Source organism: Lonchura striata, chromosome 2 (assembly GCF_050655825.1).
Source record: "Lonchura striata isolate lonStrDom1 chromosome 2, ASM5065582v1, whole genome shotgun sequence".
In the NCBI taxonomy this organism is placed as follows: domain Eukaryota; kingdom Metazoa; phylum Chordata; class Aves; order Passeriformes; family Estrildidae; genus Lonchura; species Lonchura striata.
The window spans coordinates 40,866,780-40,887,499 of record NC_140704.1 but is presented as its reverse complement, the minus strand read 5'-3'; the positions used below and the strand labels follow the sequence as shown (position 1 = coordinate 40,887,499).

General features: G+C 38.4%; 1 protein-coding gene across 13 annotated transcripts in view; it reads right to left on the bottom strand.

Annotated features, from left to right (window-relative positions):
• RBMS3 (RNA binding motif single stranded interacting protein 3) overlaps positions 1–20,720 on the bottom strand; it is a 703,116-nt gene that overhangs the window by 54,724 nt on the left and 627,672 nt on the right. For all 13 annotated transcript variants that reach the window (XM_031503883.3, XM_085573225.1, XM_085573232.1 and 10 more), the window contains 2 exons: positions 16,860–16,956; positions 14,255–14,305 (listed from right to left, as the gene is read on the bottom strand). In XM_031503883.3, the coding sequence (XP_031359743.1) occupies positions 14,255–14,305; positions 16,860–16,956 (148 nt within the window). The remainder of the gene's footprint in view (positions 1–14,254; positions 14,306–16,859; positions 16,957–20,720) is intronic.

The window sequence follows — 20,720 nt, the reverse complement described above, 5'->3', positions numbered from 1 at the left end:
GCTCTGGAGTGGAAGCATATCCCATTAACAGCTATGCACCAAGATTAAAATGTATTAGTGGATGAAAAATAGTCTGCGTCTGTAAGAAGACAATTACTACTTTCTTAAAAGTGACCAAATAAAACACCCAACAGCAATAAAGAACAGACTTTCTGAAAATGCCTTTAGAATCAGTTGGGATCACTTCATCACAAGTCAAAACATGCCTGGGATGTGCAACCATTCCTTGAATAGCATCCTTGGAAGCAGGAGCAACAAGTTGCTTTCTGAATTTCTTGAGAAGTTGACCACAGTTTTCCACAGGAAATAAGTAGCTCCTGATAAGATGCTGATCATATACTTCAATACTGGGTCCACTGTATTTGCTAATTGCTTTCAAACCACTTAGTCAAGTCACCCAATAAGAGGAAATGATTCAATTGCAGATCCACTGAACTGAGAAACTTGATGACCAAAACTCCTTGTGGAGCTAGAATTATCCACCTGTGTAAGAGGGCTTGCAATACATCAAACCAAGTAGTTAATTTTGGTTTTGAGAAGCAACTATGGCTGTAGTTAATTAGACAGCTTGGAAGGATTTTTAATATTGTACAACACCAATTGCTAAAATATTTCAGAAACATTTCAGGAACCTTTGAAAACCTTCAAGAAAATTGAAAATTAGAGCCTCATATCAATCATCAGAACTGATTTATCACTTTCAGGAAGTTGCATTCCAAACCCCGTATTCTACAGAGAAAATTTTTAATCTTTCTGGCAACTGTCCTATGTTTTAAAGATGGTAATTCATCTTTTCACTTCAGCTCAGGTATACTTGTTATGCACTTGCTATTTGGATATATCTAGGGGTCAGCTGCTTTAAGGTCTATGCAGAGCATGCAGAAGGCATGAACAGCTGGCTGCAGCTCGTGAAATTTTCTGTAGTTCCTAACTCAGAGGTCAACAAAATGGACTCACTCACAGCGACGCTAAAGCATTTCACATTAGTGTTCACTGACTTCATGGTAACTCATTAAATGCTGATACCTAGGGTACAAATGGGTGTCCAACAGAAGACTCTTTTGGGATTTTAAGTCTTCATCACACATTCTTAGCCTTCTGCTGATTTTGTTGTTGCTTGGTTTGTTGGCTCGGGCTTTCATTTTGGAGCATGTCAGAATGACAGATAGCATTCTTTGAAATTGAGAAAATACTTCTCAGAGGGAAATCACCACATTTGAATAAAACTATTTTCCTTCAGCATGTATAACATGCAAAAGTAGTGCCCTTATAACTTAGTATACAAAGTAGTGATGTTCTTATACTGGATACTGGAATCGTTAACAACAAAGAGTTCTGTCCCTTGTATTTATCCACAATACTTTTACCAGCACAGAAGAGTTAACATAGCTTTTTATGCTGTGAGAAGCAGAACAAATATTGCATAATGCCTGGTTATATATTTGTCCCAGCTTGGCCAAGCAGATGAAAGGAAACAGCAAAGCACAGTCTCATACTTCACTCGATACAACAGCACTCATGGCATGTTTCTACTTACTCCTTCACTTGTCTGTTGAACAAAATAATGAAAAGAAGGTCAGAGAGGATTCAAATACATTGCATATTGTGGAAGCAGGCAAATGTCACCACAAACAGATCATTGCTAATCACCACAGCCCACACTCTCAGAGCCATGACCTCTACCACTGATTTTTATCTGGAAGACAGATTTGAATGGCATGTAAAACTCTAGGAAGAATAAAAAATGTACACATTTTGAATACTGTGAGAAAGTTCTCTTCAATTATGGTATTTGAAGCTTCCCAAGATCTATTACAAGATGTTTATAATGTGTTCACCTGGCTCATACACACAGGTCCAATTTTTTTTTTTCCTGAATGGATGTAGTTACACACATTGGTACATTTGTATTATCTCAGAGAAAACATCCATGGTTACTACCCACTGAAGTATGAAGTCCAGAATCTCAAAGACGTGCACATCACCTGTGTGGGCCAAGTGAAATATTTCTCAGGGTTATAGTCAAACCTGAATTTTGTCATCCAAGGATAAATTATCTTGCTTTTCTGCCCTGGAAAGCGGAGGCAAAGCAAAGGAAAGGGCCAAAGAAGTATGGAGTTCCCAGGACTGACTCCAGGTCCATGCTTTTAACACTGGCATGGATTGAAGGCATGTTTGCTGTGTGAGTCCAAAACTGAGCTCTGAACCATAACTCTTCTCTGGGAAGCAGCAGCAGTACCAGGACTCCCTTTCAAAGCCCATTTCCTCCCACCATTACCATGCTCTAACCAGCTGCCTAAAATATTTTATAGTCATCTCTTGGTAGAACCAATATGCCCAAGGTGTAGAATATCTGTCAAGATTTAGGTTGAAATGTTACAAAATTGGATATCAAGCGAAAGCTGAAGATGTGAATAGGGTGCTACTGTCTGCAGAAAGCAGCATGAAACCAGGGGAATTGCACAGCTCTTTCTCTTCTAATTTTTCTTATTCCTGTGCTGTTCCTGGGGGAGGATGTGGCCTGTCACAGCTTTACCTGTCATGATGGGTGTCTTTGCTTGCTGCACTTGGAGTGGAGTTAGCAAGGGAGCTAATACAGCTTAGCTACTTCCACAGACACAAATCAGTGAGATGGGGTTCTGCATCTGCTTGTCTATCAGAAACATTCAAACTGTTCCTGACAAATGTCCACCCCTTTCTCTCCCTGAAAAAAAGAACTGTGACAAGCACCAGGAAACAATCATTGCATCAAACACTTCATCCTCATTTAAAATAAGTACATCTAGAACAATCCTCCACTTTCCACAAAAATGACGTGGCCTGCCAGCAGGAAGAAATGTCAGTGGTGAAATGCATACAATCATTTTGTATGCTTTTCCTGGAACACTGTTTGTTCTCCTGGACCGCTGAACTTTGGGTTACCAGGAGCAGCTGTGGCAGTGTGGATGAAACAGCTTTACAATGGTAGGTCTCTCCCCCTACCTGCCTATGGAAAATATACTTCTAGCCACAACCCCATCAGATGTGGGACATCTGCAAATGTGACACCCACCCCCACCTTCTTGGCTGGAGGCAGGCAGTAGACCAGTAATTTCCAAAGCTGCAAGCAGGAGTTTTTTATTGATAGTCCCAAAGAGGAAAGCTACCAAGCTGGGAGCTGACACAGACTCACATCCTGTGTGGATTGGGCAAAGAGGGGGTGCATAATGATTTGCAGATTTCCGTACTGCAAAAGTACAAAGGCTGTTTGAAAGCTGGCTGTGTGAATCATATGCAGCCCTCTTGTCCCACCACGGGGATCAGTAGCAGGGTGTCAATCCTGTGATCCTCAGCTTGAAGCTGAAGTAATCATCCAAGTCATCCCAGACTGAACCCCCCACAAGGACTCCACAATCTGAGTTTACAGCATTTTAGGGGGCAGAAGTAGACAACTGATGATGAGGAACCCAAGTGTCTTCCTGCTTTGGGATGTATGGTTTGCCATGCATAGAGGAAAGCTAACTTCCACTCAATTGCTCGCTCAGAAAAGCACGGTGGTGAAAGGCTACACCTGGGCAGACAGGGCAACAAGACCTGCAGTGACGTTACAAAACATCCCAGGTAGCTTATGTAAAAGGCAGAGATTGAGAAAGACTGTCCAGAAGACATCCTTTAACAAGAGGCTGTAGTCAGTAACAAGAAATAAAAAACTGGATTTAAACTGCAGTAAGAAGTAGTGGGATTTCAGCCCCTAATTTCCAATTTCTTGTTTATAATAGGCCAGTTGATAAGAGAACCTACCCTGCTGTAAGTGCATCTCTTTGGCAGGTAGTCCAAAGGTAGTGGTTTCACTAAATAACAACTTGGCATTCCTTCAAAATTCTTCAGATGCTGTTGATCTGTGTGTTACACAACTCATTCTTCATCAATCCACTATGAAACAGGCAAAGAATGTTCAGTGTTTATGCTATTACATTTCACTATTTGTTTTCGCAATCATGTAGGAAAGAGGTTGAAACCATCCTCTCAACAGCACTGCAGATACCACTGACTCACAGGAGGTTTTGTGGCAAGCACTGCTGAATGCATGGACTTAATCCTAGTTCAAACTGCTTTGAGAGGAAAGCAAGGCCACAAGGTTACAACCTGAAAACTGTAATTAAGCTATTACTCCACTTCAGTGGGACTAAAATCAGTTTAGGAAAGATACACATGATTTGCCTCTGTACTGCAAAATTTAGGTCAATATTATATTCTTTCTACAGAAATTTGAATTGAAAAGAAAGCATTTTATCTATGACAAAGTTAGAAATGAATTTCAAATACTGTTAGACCTGACTACATACAATAGTTTCAATAATAAGCTACTACTTATGGTATCTTGAGTATTTTTAACTTGCATGGTGTCAGACCACAGACTGCATTTATATACTGAGATAAAAAAATAAATTGTTAGCTGTGCTTCTGCAAAAATAATTTTAAAATAATTATGTTATTAAGATGCTTCAGCAGTTACAGTTGAGAAGGTGCTAATTAATCAGCCACTTACTCAGACCCCTCAATAAGTATATCAGGAATGAACACAGAAGGAGGAAATAAAAAGGCAAGAAAACGCTACAGTTGGAGGCCAGAAATAAGATTTGCTGTATGTCTACCTGAGACTTTGAAAATTATATTTTTTTTATAACACCTAACAAAAAGTTTCTTACATAGATAAGTGAAAACCAAGGGGAGAGAACCCAAAGCTTGGCTCCCCATGCAGGGAGGATGGGGGACACACTAAGGTGTTTCAGAAAGAGCCCCAGCAGAATAAGGACGCTATCTCAGTTTCCTACATTAGACAGCAGAGGCAACACTCAGAGAATGAGTGTTTGGGCAGAAAAATGAATAGAGACAAAGGAGATGAAAAACCCAGAGAAGTCACTGAATTCAAGGTGAATTGAGGAAGCAGAACTGGATCATCTCTATTACAGAGCTGGAACACATGAGCACAGGTCCAGTGGCCAGGACTAAAGGATATTAATGAAGATAGAACATAGATAAATCAAAGATAGATGTAGATAACCTAATTTTTTAAAATAAAATTACCTATTTTCTCAACAAAGGACATGCAGCAGATCTAAACTCTCTGGTCAATAAAGTATTTCAGGAAGTGCTACAGCCAGAAATTACTAAACTTTGGGGATGATAAAGGATTAACTAAAGCGGAAATGATAACAGGTTGTGCTAATAGACAAGCTATGCTACTTCAGTGGGAGGGTAACTAAAATCTCCCTCAGGATTGCTCTCATCCAATGTTTTTAATAATTCCCTTGAATAATATTTGGGGAAATTGCTAAGTTTTAAGGCACATAAAGTGGCAAATTAGTATACCATACAGGAAGGACTGGACTGAAGAGAGCAAGGCACAAATTCATCAAGTCAATCAGGCTAACATGTGGTTTCCTTTATCACGTAGGAGCATCTGCTGGACACATGTAAGAAGGAGAAAACCTAGGTATATCAGTGAATTTCAGGATGACTGCATTACTAGTCATGAACACAAGGGAAGAAAGATATTTTACAATGCAGCAAAGTCATCCCAGAGAAGAGAAGGAAGTATTAAAGCTATTTGCACAAAAGGCTTGAATCCTGTGAGCTTTGGCTGCCCCAGAAAAATGAATTCAAAGTGGAATAGATACAAAGAAGGGTCATTGTTGCAGCCAGAGGTATAAAATCCTCGCATTACTGCAAATGAAGTGATGTTAACATAGTTAACCTGAATTGAAAATGCAGGTAACATTTTTGTCTATAAATTAATGTGGTGAACATTGAGAAAGGACAACAGTTACTGAAGTAGGAAGAATGTTTGACCAAGAAGATGGAGGTGAAATTAATAGGAGCACCTTTAGGCTGGAAATTAAAAACTGAGTGCTAAGCCTCAGAGCAAAAGTGTTTTGAAACAAACCTCCTGATAAGATTATCAAGAGGCATAAAATCAAAGTATTTAATCAGATTTTGCAAGGGATTATGTAACATGCCACTGAGATTAGCTCAGTTGGTTAGAGCATGGTGTTAATAATGCCAAGGTTTTAGCTTTGATCCCTGTATGGGCCATTCACTGAAGAGTTGGACTTGATCCTTGTGGGTCTCTCCCAGCTCAGAACATTCTGTGACTCTATATGGTTCCTGGATACAGGAATTTTGAATCTTATGAACTGGTCACTAAGTCCTTAGAGTACATTATTATACTTTTTTATACAAGTCCTGCACTAGAAAAATCATAATGCAGTTGTAAGTAATACATAAATTAGCTAGTTTCCCCTACTTATGTAAATTGGTCCTTGAATACACTTGGCATAACATAATGGTAATTTATGGAAGTGCTGTTGTTCCAAGGATTAAGAAGGTGCCAGAGTCTCCTTCATCAGCTTATTGCTGCAGGCGTGATTCTCTTCTAATTCTCGCTGTTTCACACCTATGCAATTCAGTTTTCTTAAGTGAAGTCTTGATTTATACTGGTAAAAATCAGATCCAATACTTCCTTTTGTAGCTGGGACAGGTTTATTTTAATAATTAACATGAAAATCCTGAACCCTAATAGTATCACTCTGAGGATGTGTTTGGAGGCATCAGTCAATACAGGCCCTTGTTCCACCAGACTTTTCACAAACTTCTACTAAAAACTATTTAGCAGTATGACAGTTTTCTAATCTAAATAGATTGGGATTTGAAAAAAAACAATATGAAACTGAGCCTAAGAGAAAGATGTTTTCTCCAAAGTCAAAAAGCGGATCAGTGGCAGATGAAAAATCCTATTACTAAGTACTCTAAGCTTACATGTATTCTTTGAAGCCAATGTGAGGAAAGGCAGGCTAAGGTAAAAAAGGTGCTGCAGCAAGGATAAATATAGCTATAAAATACATTTGTAGCTAAACAAGTATGCATGATTTCCATTTGCAATTTTCTTCCAAAAGCAGTTGAAGCCTCTGGGACAAAACCTCAAATGAATACCATATTTTAAAAAATAGTAAATTAATTTACCTTTAAGATTACACCTTGATTAATTTATAATTTTCTTCCTATGCAATTGCTTATAAAAGAACATCTTGTCAATAGCCTAAAACTCAACTTGATCCTTCACTAACAAGAAGTCAGCTTTACAGCTTTGACAAGTTGTGCCAGTCTTTTTAAATCCTATTTTGGAGTTATCACAGGGTGCTGCTGTTTCCTGCTCCAAAGCTGCCCAATGCTTCTTCTGTAAATGGAAAGGCTGATTTCCTGCAGTTATAGAGATGGAGTTTGGGAGGCAGAAAGGAGATCCAGGCCCCCTTCTGCTGGTGAACTATCCTCTGGTAACATCTTGTATTCAACATCTTGTATTCAACATCATGGGAAAGGCACACAGAGATTATTTCCAGCCTTGCCACCAACTAGTGTAAAACCTCTGTGCCCTCAGACCACAGAGCACATTCAAAGCTCTTTGCTGTCTGTGGCAGATGCAAATTGTTGCCTTTCCCTTCCACCATCACAGAACTTGCATATTTGGTAATTGCACCACCTGACCACCTTTGTTACAAGCACGCTGGGGTCCAGCTTATGTCATCTGGTTTGTTGTAAACCAGCAGAACAGAGCGTTCCCTGCAGAAAGTGGGTAAAATCAGCATCATCTGCAGGACAGCAGCAGACAATGCTAGGTACAAAATAAGAGAAAGGTTCACTATGGAGGGCAAATTTGAGAGGACTGTAACACAAGTCACATGCCTCAGCCTGTTCACTGCACACAGATGCAAGTATAACCAGAATGAATCACATGGGGCAAAACACCTGATGGTGAGCTAAATTCAGCACTCTGCTGAGCCCATGACTTTCTGCAAACTGATTCCTCTAATTCTTGGCCTGTCTTTAATAGCATATGTTTACACAGTCCACCACTCTCTCCTGATCCTATCACAATCTGCCTACTTCCTAATCTATCACCTGGTAAATAATTAACTGGACCAGTGCTCACCAAATTAAGAATTTTTGCTCAAAATGGCAAACAAAACATATGAATCTTACAGCTTTGTGTTCCGGATTTTGCCTTTGTGTAAATCTAAAACTTGATGAAAATGCAAATCTTGCAGATATTCTTAGGTGATGTACACAGAATAGGAAAAGTGAAAGCAGAATGCAGGCTTTGTACAAAATTAGGCATTGATTTTTTAAAAAAATGCACTGCATTCTTCCACAGAAGGTACTCTAATGTCTATTGATTAATAACTATCTTTTTAAAAATTAGTTCCCTTTGATAAAACTGCTTTTAAACAGCTGTTGTATTACGGTTTTTCTTGACAATGAAGGTTGACACCTAAGGTTGCATCTTTTCTGTTAAAAAGAAAACAAAATTCCATAATTTCAACCAGAATTTCCTGGCTTCAAGAAACTCTGGGCAACCTTTCAAATTTAGTGTCAGATGCCTTCTTTTCCAAATATATTTTTAATTTATGTTTATAGATTTATATGATGCATAGATGTTATTTTTGTTTCCACTAATGTAAATGTCTTTAAACAAACTGATGGTTTATCCATTTAGTATTCATGCAATCTGTAGAATATTTGAAAGGAAAGAAATTTTACTAGAGCTCTGAAGTCTTTTTAGGACAAAACAGCACACCGCAAGTTCCTCAAATGCAAGGGCTTGTCTACTGGAAACATTTGTGGTTCTCCTGTCCATGTTTTCTAAGTGAATCCATATGTGGTGTGTCTTGCTGCCATCACAAAAAATGCTCAGTTTCACTAGGGGGCTCTAACAGAGTGTCAAAAAATTTTGGCAATCTAACTTAAATATATCTTTTTCTGGCATTCGTATTAATTTCTACAACAGCAGAACAAAGGACTGGAGTGATACTTTGATATGATTCCAGAAGCATTGTATAATCAGACTTAAAAACTGCTACTCTTGAGTAGGAGATGCAACTTGGCTGAATCTCTTACACCTGTTTTCTTTTAGAGGTCTAAGTTAGTTGAACTCAGGCACTGCTTTTCTGTCCTGGGTACTCTCCCCAAAACAACAACACCTGGCACTAAAGGAGGTCAGCAAGCACATGCTCACCAGCATCTGAAAAACCCGTTTAGGTAGCACTGAGACAACATCTGTATACAGTGTATACACGTGCTTCATGAGAGGGACTGACCTCATTTGATCCTGCCTGCCCCAAAGGAACACTGCCAATTACTGTCTTGATTATCAGAGTTATAGAATTTGCAGCCCTCGATTTTCTGCCTTGAGAAACACTGGAATTAAACACTGGAATTAAAATTGCTCAGCAGAACTTTGTCATTGGTATTTGGTTAGTTATTTCAACCTCTAAACACTTTAGCCTTAAGAGTTCAAGTAAGTTCATGTTCAAAGGATCTCTTAAAAATACATGGCTAAAAGTTGAAAGACTTGTTGAAGATTCCAATTTCTAAGGATTATTTCCTGTTTACTTTTCATAGCAGCTAGCTGAATTCTCACATTTCATCTTGGAGGCAGGACTCAACTGTCTGCAGAGGACATACTTTGTTTTCTTACCTGCAAGCAGGCAAACTCAAGATAGATTCCTGGCTCTGTTTACTAAAAAGGTAGAGCAATAAACGTGAGGTAGAGAAAGCCATCTTGGGAGAGGGATGTGGATTGGAGCACAAGGAACTTCTTTGTTCCAGAGTGTAGGAATCAAAACACTGAAACTGCTGTGGTATTTTGGGTATTATCCAAAGCAGCAGAGTTGCTAGTGAGAAAATGAAAACTGATCCATTCCAGTTGAACAATTTGTACCTTTTATACTGCTACACTCATGCACAACAATCAAGAGGCAGGAATCTGGAGCCCTTACTCAGCCTTGCTTCTCACCAAACTAGGGGTTTTACACTGCTTATGAAATAAGACATGTTTTTGTTGGTTCTTTTAAAGACAGACTGATTCCATTCAGCCACGGGCCACAGGAAAGATGACAGAAAAAATAAATAAAGGTGTTTTTTAAGACATTGACCTCTCTAGAAGGACTGTAAGGGCTTGAGAAACTTCCAGAACAGAAGGTCTCCCTAACATACTTTATCATTATCATTTATCATTATAATTATAGTGGTACATTTTTCCATATGCTGCTCTGTTTACACCCTTCCTGCTGCCACTGGCATACTCCTTCTCCAGCTATTATTTAGAAACTATTCCAGACTGACAAGAATATCTATCTGTGCATACCCAGTGATTACAAACACAGTTTTACTTGGAAATAAAAGAGGGTAAGTGTAAAACCAGTGTGTACATGGAGTACTAGGGTAGTACATTTCTGTTGGTTCACTAAAAAAATTGCCTTTAAAGAGGAATAGTGCATATATTTTTTGTAACAAAGATTTGAATCCAAATATTTTTTACAAATGCCCCTATCAGTAAGAATTAGATTGTCTACACGTGAATTGACATGTAAACATGTTTTTCAAAGTATCCCCATAACTTTCAAACAGCCTTCAGGGACTACAGGAAAACCACAGTAATATGGCAAATGTTCTAAGTCTCCAGAATAACTCTTATCCCATTTATGTTTTGATTCTGTCATTACCATCCATCTATCCTTATCCTGAGGCAGTAATGAAAAACAAGATTTGTTTCAAACACGGAAGAATAACACTGTACTTTGAAAGATATATTTAACTAAACTGAGACTGGACAGTGCATTAAATTTTTTGCCAATTTTAATCCAAACTCACGCTGCTATAACTCTTTTGGACCTTGTCTTCCATTAAAATTGTGGGGAGTGACCAGGGCACATGGCAAAGCAATGAAACTGCCAAATTTTAGGTATTCTTACTTTGACACAGGGAAAGCAATATGGGAAAAATGCTGATGGCTCAATTCACAAAGGGTGCATATTTCAAATGTGTCTGAGTCACACATGAACTTCCAGGTAGATTTTTCATCATGTCCACATGATTCAGGAATAATGCCTTCCAAAACCCTGAAGGTTGTGTGAGCATTAAGATGTAAGAAGTTTTCATGTATGACCTTACTATGCCAGCAGAAGTTTATTTTCAATACTACTTATTCAACCTCAACCTATTTGATATTAATTTTCCATGGCTCTTGGAATAAGACCAGCAGAAATCACTGATAAACAAAAATAAAACCGCTTTAAAAATTGTATCTGCAGTTGTTTATTAACAACCTCCTACAATATCAGTTCTAGAATTGCAGAGTCCTTGACTGTATTTCTGAGTTTCTCCTTTTAGGACGAAAATGTTCTGATTACTATTTTCTTACAACATGTAATTTTGGTTGTTTTCAGTTCTTAAGGGTATCATAGACATAAAAAGACAAACAAGCCTGAGAAAACCAGTATACTCAAATATTTGCAAGTTAATTTATATGTCATTTTTGTTTGTTAGGGTCAGAAGTTTATCTGCTTGTAGTTAAAAAGCTACAGAAGAAATTGCAGATACAATCTTTTACTATAGTGGACTTTTTAATCCACCAAGTAAATGGATACAGAATGCACACTGCACACATCAGGAAAATGTGGCTGAAATTGATGTACAAAAGGAAATAAAGGACAAAAATATCTGACAGGCCAACCTACTGCAGGGATATCACTGAAAAAAGAGCTTTGTATTTTCTGCACAGGGAGGCAGTGGGAAGGGACATGAGACGGGCAGGCAAAGCAGGGACAGACAGACACAGGATGGTAGTGCTGTGCAGCACAGCTCTGCCCTCCTGTCAGCAAGCCTGCCAGTCTGAGAGAACACTGCCCTGTCTGTGCACAGCACACTGAGTGAAAACCCCCCTTTGTTTCCTCTACAGCATGGTTCTGCCTGTCTTTTTGTCACGAGGAACACTACGTGATGTTAAATTATACATAAACATCAAGTAGGACTTTCTGTAGGAAATGAAAAGCTAATCATCTAGTAACATGATTTAGTGGATACTTCTACTCAAAACAAAGAATTAACCACCACTGTTTGGGCAATTCAAACTGTGCTTTCTGTATGAGTTCATCTCTACTGACAAAGAATAATAGAGGCTTAACAAAACGTTCTCCTTCCTGGAGCAAGGGGAATGTAACATTTATCTGCAGTGGTGTCCAGGGGGACACCACATGCCACAATCAATCACCTCATAAAATATTACGAAGTAAAGTGGTGGCAATTTAGATAATAGCATGGAAAACTAGCTTACAAGAAGAAACAAAAAGCTAAACAAGTTAGAAAGTTCCCAGTTTCATCAGCTCACAGGATTACCAAAACTCACATCCTTAATTCTGCCAACTTCATTGTGATTTTTTTTTTTTTTAAGCTATGGAAGTGCCTAGAATAGAGTCTATATATAGTTAGGCATGGAACTACTGAAACTTAAAATGAACACAGATTCTTTATTTTCTTTCAAAACAGACCATTAATTCTGAAGTCTCCTGAATTCTCTGTGTGGCAATACTCTGACAAGTTTTCAGACATTTCTAATAAAGAATTCATCTCTGAATGAAACCTGGGGAATGGTAGTTCTGCCTTTTTGCCTTTTATGCTTCCTTGGTACTAAATGCCTCATGTCTTCTTAAGAACATAATCATTGGAAACATATGGGAAAAATCTGACAGTGAAGAGTCTAGGATTGCTACAGAAAACACATGGAAGTAACCCACAACAGCAATGAGACTGGAACAGAAATGGTACACCACTTATCCACTCTCCCTCTGCTTTTCCATCTAGAATCACAATTCCTTTTTTTGATATGACTCTCTGGTTCATAATGAACACCAATTTAACTCAGCATTTTGAGGGTGCCATTCACTATAAGAGACAAATTTTCTCTTCATGTCCTTACTAAGAGGTAAATACATTCAATTACCTTATCATAATACTTAACCTAGTGCTGCAGAAAAATGCTTTGTTAAATATTTTCAAATAAAACTCAAACACACATATACATAAAATCTGGGATTGGTAAAGTGCTTAAGTTTTTCTTTTAGAAAGGGAGCCTTTCTGCAAGGATTGGAGATTGGCTTCCACAAGTTTCATAACTCATCATATACACACATCTAAGACTTCTTGTGGTCTGCTATTAAATCCGAATATTAGAATACAGGACTGATGTTAACTGTTAATTTGTTCAATACATTTCATCTTCCTACAAAGAATACAGCAACAGCTTTACTCCGCTGAGAAAGAAAGCTCCACCAGGGTCTACAGAGAGGTGCAGCACTGCAGCAGCAGGAATTGGGTGCCCAGTCAGTCCCACACTATGCTCCTTGCCTTGTGAGAGAACTGAAGAACTTGCCTCCAAAGACCTGAGGGGTGTGGAAAGGGGGCTACAAACTGGGGTGAGAGAATTGTGCAACTAAACAGATACATAGTGTAATTATATCCATGTTGCTGTACAGCTAACTCTCACCAGAAGTTACACTATTGTGAAGTCAAAATATTTGAACAAAAATATGAATAAGAAACAATCTGAAGTTACAGACCTTCGTTTTAATATTACTTCTCTTCTATAAATCATTGTATTGATGATTATGTGGAGCATGCATTTAAATTTTGATTAATGGCACTGTCAAGTGGATCTAGACCTGAGAAATTCAAAAAAGGTAGAAATGTAACTGAAGTGATCTGTGGAATTCAGTATGGTGTTTTCTCCTGGTATATCACTAATATTTAAGTAAAGAGCATAAAAACTCTTCTGTGAGGTAAACAAAAATCAGCTGCACTAGTTCTAATGAATGTTTGTTAGAAACATACTGCAGCTTTCAGTAGTTATAAATGGATAAAATTACAATTTATTCAGGGCAGAGGGGAAAAGAGCTGACTGGTCAAATCACAAAGCAGATTCAGATTTGGTAGAGACTCTCTAAGACAGTTGTGCTTCACCCTTTTCCACTATGTTGAAATGCATTACTGAGGCACTGTATCCTCATCCTTGATATGAAGCAGCACAGGACATTTTTGACGGATAAGCATGTAAGGGAATGGTCACGTGTTGATCCTGGCAATTCAAAGTACACAGGAATGCGGTTATCTTGCAGTCCCTGAAGCACAGCTTCAGAAGCAACACTTCAGAATTTGTTACTGTCTTACAATCAAAGCAATTAGATAACACATCACCCATCCTTCCTTTTCCACTAAATCAAATGGTGCTCCTTAAAGAAACAGAATCTTTACGGCAGAGGGCTCCTGTCACAGGGAGCAGATGGCTGCTCTTACATGACCCAGGACTTCAATGTGACTGGACAAGCAGAGCAAGGCTGCAATGGAAGCACTTTTAGCTAGATATAACCAAGTATCCACTTACTGTTGGTTGCATAACATATGGCGGATGAGGCATCCATGAAGTACTCTGGACCTGCACATCAAATACTTTTAATTAGCATAGAAAAGTTTAAAACTGAAAGATTTACTTGAAAATATTTTCTCTATTACAACTAAGGTGGTAATTCTGACAAAAGACTTAAGTCTTATAACTCAACACAAAATTAATTTATGCTTTGTAAAGTTATTGACAAAGAAAAAAGCTTTCAAATTTCATTTGATAATGTTTTCCACCAAAGTCAGAAGTCTGAGTGATTGCAGCACTTCTGTGAATTACAGCATTTTATCTCGTAAGGAAGCCTTCACTATTCCACGTGTCCTATTTTTTCATTTGCATTGTTTGCTTTCATCCATCAATATAATCATGAACATGTCATCCAACCGACAGTGCAGGAGACATAAAATGTTCAAAGTTTACTTTCAAAAGTATCTGTATGAACTTTTAAAGGCATAACATTTTCAGAGATTGCAGAATAATTATTCTGTTCCCAGGAAGAACTGCAGATTTAATTCAGAATTTTTGAAAATTATTCTAATCAAAAGCTTTCACAGCAAAGCTGGCTTAAGAAGTCTGTCCTTCCAGGATTGTTCTTAGCTTGAGCATCCTGGGGTCTGTTCCTACCAGAACTCCATATGCATCACCAAAGACTTTCTTTGTTGTTCTGCCTTATGACTCTCATGTAATGTATTTCAAGGATATAACAATTTTACTAAGAATCAGACACATTATAGAGTGTTTGCATATTTGTTGTGGCATCTCTGAGCCATAGCTACCTTTTGTGCTATGTGTGAATGGCCCACATGCGATCATAACTCGGGCTCAGTTTCAAGAATTTTGTATTTTAGTTTCCTTTTCCATCAGTCTGGACACAGCAACACACAAGTACACAAAAGATGTAGCTGTGCTAGAGCCATCAGAGGACACCTCACTTGCTGTTCCAGAGATGGGTGTGTGCCACCTCAGACTGAGCAGGACCAGGAATAACAAGGAGAAAGATACAAGGTCCCACTTCTCCAGATGCCCTGTGATTTTGTACATGAAGAAAGTGTTGAGAATTAATTGTATAACAGTGTGCTCCAACATTTGCATATGTTTATAAAAGTCTATTTTTTGTTGAAAAGCAAGTTCAGCAAAACATCTTTAGAACCAAAACCAGCACACCCACATGTGAACACAACTCTGCTACAACATTTTCTGCTGTGAATCCCCATGAGCAGAAACACACTAGAGCTGCCACAGCTTGCTGCTGCTCATTGCTCCCACTCCTGCACCACTGCAGCTCCTTCACAGTGTCAGTGAGCTTACACAGCAAGCTATCTAAGGAAAATTATATAGGTTAAAAAAGAATAAAAATGAATGGTTTTGGTGCAAACGCATGAAACCACAAACTGATGCAATGCTTCAAACCAGAATGGGAAAAGGGGAGCAACTGTGAACTGTGGAGCAGTGATGAAAGTAAGTGGCTGGGTAGCCTGAACTCAGCAGCATGATTGGGAAGTAGTATGGCTCCTAAGCCAGCTTTGCTACCAAGAAAATTGTGTGTGAGCTGCATGCAATGCAGCGTATGTCTCTGGCATTGACTCTTTGGTGCTGCCATTAGTGAAATTTACTGAATTTACCTCATAGAAACAACTTTTGTTTGGCAAATGCTACATAGCCATCTCAAATAAAATATTACAAAGATAATGAAAAGAATCATCTATCATTGAAGATCAAGTTCAAAGTAGAGTAACTGCCCAGAATTACCTGTAAGCAGTGCCATACCATCTGCAACCCCCCAGCCACAACAAACAAACCCTAACATTAAGAACAGCCCACCATGCAGCTTTGAAAGTCTGAGTAGCTTATTTCAGGTAAGACTCAGGGTTGGAAAAGCACGGATGGCACAGGAGAGAAACACTAAAATTGGAAAATGTATAGTCAATGACCAGATTCTGTGAAGTGATAAGTTCCCAGACAACAGCTAATAATAAAAATATACAATCTGGTTTTGACTTCCATCTCAGAAAGACAATAATTTCCCAGTGGAGATCTGAGAGGGATATGCTGAAAAGAGAAAGTCTGAAGGACATGGCATGTAGCAGACTAAAGAATGATTTGAGGACACTTATCCTCAAGTAATTTGCTTTGTCAGGGATTATTAGATAAAAATGAGTATTTTTAAAGGATGCAGTTACTGGAAAAAATATAGCTGGGTCAAAAGGTAAAAGTATAATGCAGTCAACATACATTATTAAAAAAAAACACTTAAAATTTTTTGGCTAACGAAGGGGAGCCAAAATGAGGAAACAGTTCAATAAGAATGATAAGCTTCTGGTGTTGTCAGTTGGAAATTAAGCAAAATGTTGTTTATCAGAGAAGTTGATTGAAATTAATTATTACAGTGGCTTTCATTACTGCTGTAAAGAATGCAGGAAACACTTAAAACTCTACCCAATGATACCTGAATATTCCTAGAGAGCCCTTTGTTTCAAGTGTGACTCAAGAGTGCAAGCACTCACAATTTTCTGTGGTATACACTGCCTTCATCCACATCCAAAACATCATTAACTGGGAAACACAGTAGACAAGTGCATATCTGACGTACCTGATATGTAGAGACAGGGGAAGCAGCAATGAATGGCGTGATTGATGTCTGTGGAATCATGCGGTTTGTTGGAATACTGTACGGTGAGGAATAAAATCTGCAAACAAAGAACAAAGGCAAGAATTTTTTGAACCGTTTGACTACTTAGGCTCTGACTAAATTCACTGCCTCCTGGGCAAAGACAGAAAGAGTCTACCCAGGTAATTATGTCCATCTATTTTCAAAACCACAATAAAAAAAGATGTGATGGCTCCATTGAGCAGATCTTGAAAATGGAAAGGAGGAGGAATATTTACACAAAGCATATTTTTTTTCACTTCAACTAGCACAAATATAGAACTTCACAATACAAGAAGCAATTATCTGAGATGCAAAGACAGCTGATTTTCCAGGGCGCTAGCTAGTGAAAGGAAATTTCTTATACGATACATTACTGATTTCATTTTTACACAGGGTACTCTATTCTTTTAATATCCTAGTGCTTTAGTACTGAGAATGACACATTCTATACACATGCCTGAATTATTTTATTAAGGAGTGGGTACAAAAACTCTGGCTGAAATTTTCATATTCATCTATGCAGAGAGCAAAACCACCTTTTTCTGGTGAAATATATCAGGAATTATGAGGCTAAATGCCCCAAGCAGCACTGAAAATCTCAGATTTAGTTGGTTTTATTTTCACTGTTGCATGCTATGAACAGAAGCTGCACCATCTCTTACTTGATGGTAATAAATATTATATTCTTTCTCCTTCCCCATGGGTTAATGACTATTGATAAAATTATCACTTGGAAAATATCATCACTACTGCTGGATTGTGTTAGTACTTAATATGTGTATGCATTTGACATTTTTGCAGTTTTACTGTAAGCCAGAACAATAAAATTGCTTAAAAAAAGGAATGTTTGTGGTTTTACTGTTAACTAAATACCTGTATTTTGGACTCAGAGAGAAACACTCGTGCAGTGTTCTTTTGTACAATTTAAACCTCATGTAGGTCTTTCTCATATAGGATGCACCAGTAAGTAACTGAAGTTGAATTGCATTCCCTCTCTTTTTATATTTTTCCCCCTCCCTACTCTGAGGCAATCAACAGCATCTTTCCATGAGAGCTATGCAAGAAAAAAAAAATCTATTGATGTTTAAACAAGTGCTCTATTTCCTGATCGCCCTGGCATCACAGATTTAGTACTAATCAGTCTAGTTCAGACTGGATGCATTCATTCTGGATGCAGGCTCAAATAACTACTGACATCAACCAATAGCCTTGGAAAAACAGGCTGCTCTCTTGAACGTTGGGCGGAAACATTCAAAGTTAGGAGGGGAGAGGGAGACAGAGAAGCAATCATTTGTTCTTTCTATTCCAAATCAGATTTTAAAATGCCAAAAGCAGCAGGTGGCATCTGAGTGATTTTTTGTTTAATAGAAATATAATGCTATTTTAGGACCATTTATCAACCCTCACAATGCTCACACAGAGACTATTTTAAAATTGTGCCTTTGCCCAATTTTATATATATCCTATTATGAGAACTTAGAGGCAATTGTATCCCCATGCTTATACCAAATATTATGTTCACACATCAAGGGAGAAGGGATTTTTATACCACTAGGCAGATTCATCTATGGCACTAGCATGTTACATATTATCTAACTCCTTTTTCAGGGGTTTTCTCCCAGATTAAGCAGAAATCACTTGGCTATGCTCTTGCTAAGTGGCTCAACTAAGAAATGTTGTGTGGAGCAAATGAAAATACTCAATGGCAGACTGACAGAATCTAGTCTATAGGAAAAATGTGTAATGTATAGAAATATATATTAATCTTTTAAACTAGAAGATAATATCAAACTAAAACTCTTTTGAGAAAACCACACATTTTTGTTTATTCTTTTCTCATTCTGATCATAAACCTGGCATTGATGCTGGGCTCATACCCTTAACCATGCATGAACCACTAAGACAAAGACAAGTACAGGGAAGAAACAACTTTGGAATAAACTTTCCAATAAATCCCAGCAAATACTAACAAATTTACAGAAAATGTGTGCTAAGCCAAGAATTTGACTGACAGCTTGTCATTTCAGTTTCAGCATAGAGATGCATTTATCTGAATAGTACACAAGCCTGTAGAATATATACTATGGTGGAAAATACAGCCCTTCCCACACCCCTGCCAATACCATTTATGTGTCGCCATTTGGAATGCTCTCAAATAAGCACCAAATAAAACATACCACCAGGACATTCAGATGTATTGGGAAAATTAGTGCACAAGGGCATCAAGGAAGAGAAATTAAGAAACTCTGATGCTACAAATGACAGTGCAGGAAAATTCAGTTCATATATATTTAAATTTTAATAATAATAATAAAAAAAATCAAGTGTTACAATCTTGGCCACTGCAACAGGCTGCAAAGAAATTATTTTGCAGTCAGGCATTCATTACATCAAGAGACAAAAGCTTGTCTTCTTTCCTCAGTGCCACTTGTAGCCAGAAGGATCTAATAGTAAAGGATGTGGTTGTCTCTGCCATATGTGAAGAACAGTGGTGTGGTGAGGATAGAGGTGTCCTTGCTGGGGATGGACTCGAGCATAGCCACCCAGAGGTATGGGATGCTCAATCTACCACACTGCTGAAGTCATTTGCTGCCAGGGCAGAGCTCACTGACAAAGAGGGCTCAACACACCCTCACCCACAGGACACTGAGGCATCTCCCTAAATTCCCTTTACATACAAATGGGCTAATATCCTCAAATGTACTGGCACAAGTGGCATGCTGGGAACCTAATAAGAGACATGGGGAACAAAAACACAAAAGTGACTTGGTCTGGCACAAACCCTACAGCACAACAAGATTTGCAGCTGAGCACCTTTCTATAATCAGTCTTAGGCTTTGCCTTATTTTTTTCCTTTAGGCTTAGGAAGAAGTGAAATGAAGTGGAAGATGTATGTTTTAAGTTCATTCAAGGGAATAGAGGACTCTCAGTCATCAGAATATCTACATCAGAAAGAGGAGTGAAAAGAGATATGAAAGGCTTTGATTTGTCTTAGATATATTAAATTATATCTCCAAGTTTCCTGACATTAAAATGCACACAGTGTACCATGCACTAGGTATTATGAGAGCTGTAGGCTTTGTGGTGTGGTTGACCCAGGAGCTCTAAGGAGAACTTTCCAGAAGGCTCAGCTGCATTTTCTGTACATGCAGTTTGCATCCTTCCATTGAGCTGTGCAGTTTTTTGCATGTGCAAGACAATGACCCTGCTCCTCAGCTGCAATTGCAATGCTAGGAGCACAAGCATGCAGGTTGTTAAAAATAGACTTTTTCAGCATGCCTAGATTCCATAAGCAAAGGGGAAACTCGTCACTAGTAGGCAAAAAGATGCTCCTGGAAGATCCTGAAGGGGGGTTTATAAGGGACTCAAAAGAACACATTTTTAAGTGACATTAAAAAGAAGCAAATTTCCAGTACATCATCAGGCACACAGAGGCAGCGCTTTAACAACAGTTTCTGTTGCTTAACAGACAAAGCACATCCTCCCCTGCTACACCAACCCTCCCTTTGCATTTGGGGATTGCATTATCTGCAGTGTCTGGTCACTACTTCCCTGCCAAAAAGTGGGGAAAAAAAAAATCCATATGGTTCCCATTCTACTGGGGAATGTGCAAGCTTCCAGACAGAATCTGCACAAGAGCAAGATTCTATTTGCACTGCAATAAACACCATTTGTTCATGCCTTGTGCCTGCGGGCAGTACTGAAAAAGTTAGATTCATAAATAGTATCCTGGGGCTCACATAATGTAAGAGTATTACCAAGCATTATCAAGGCAGCAATTTTCTGTTGCAACAAGGCACA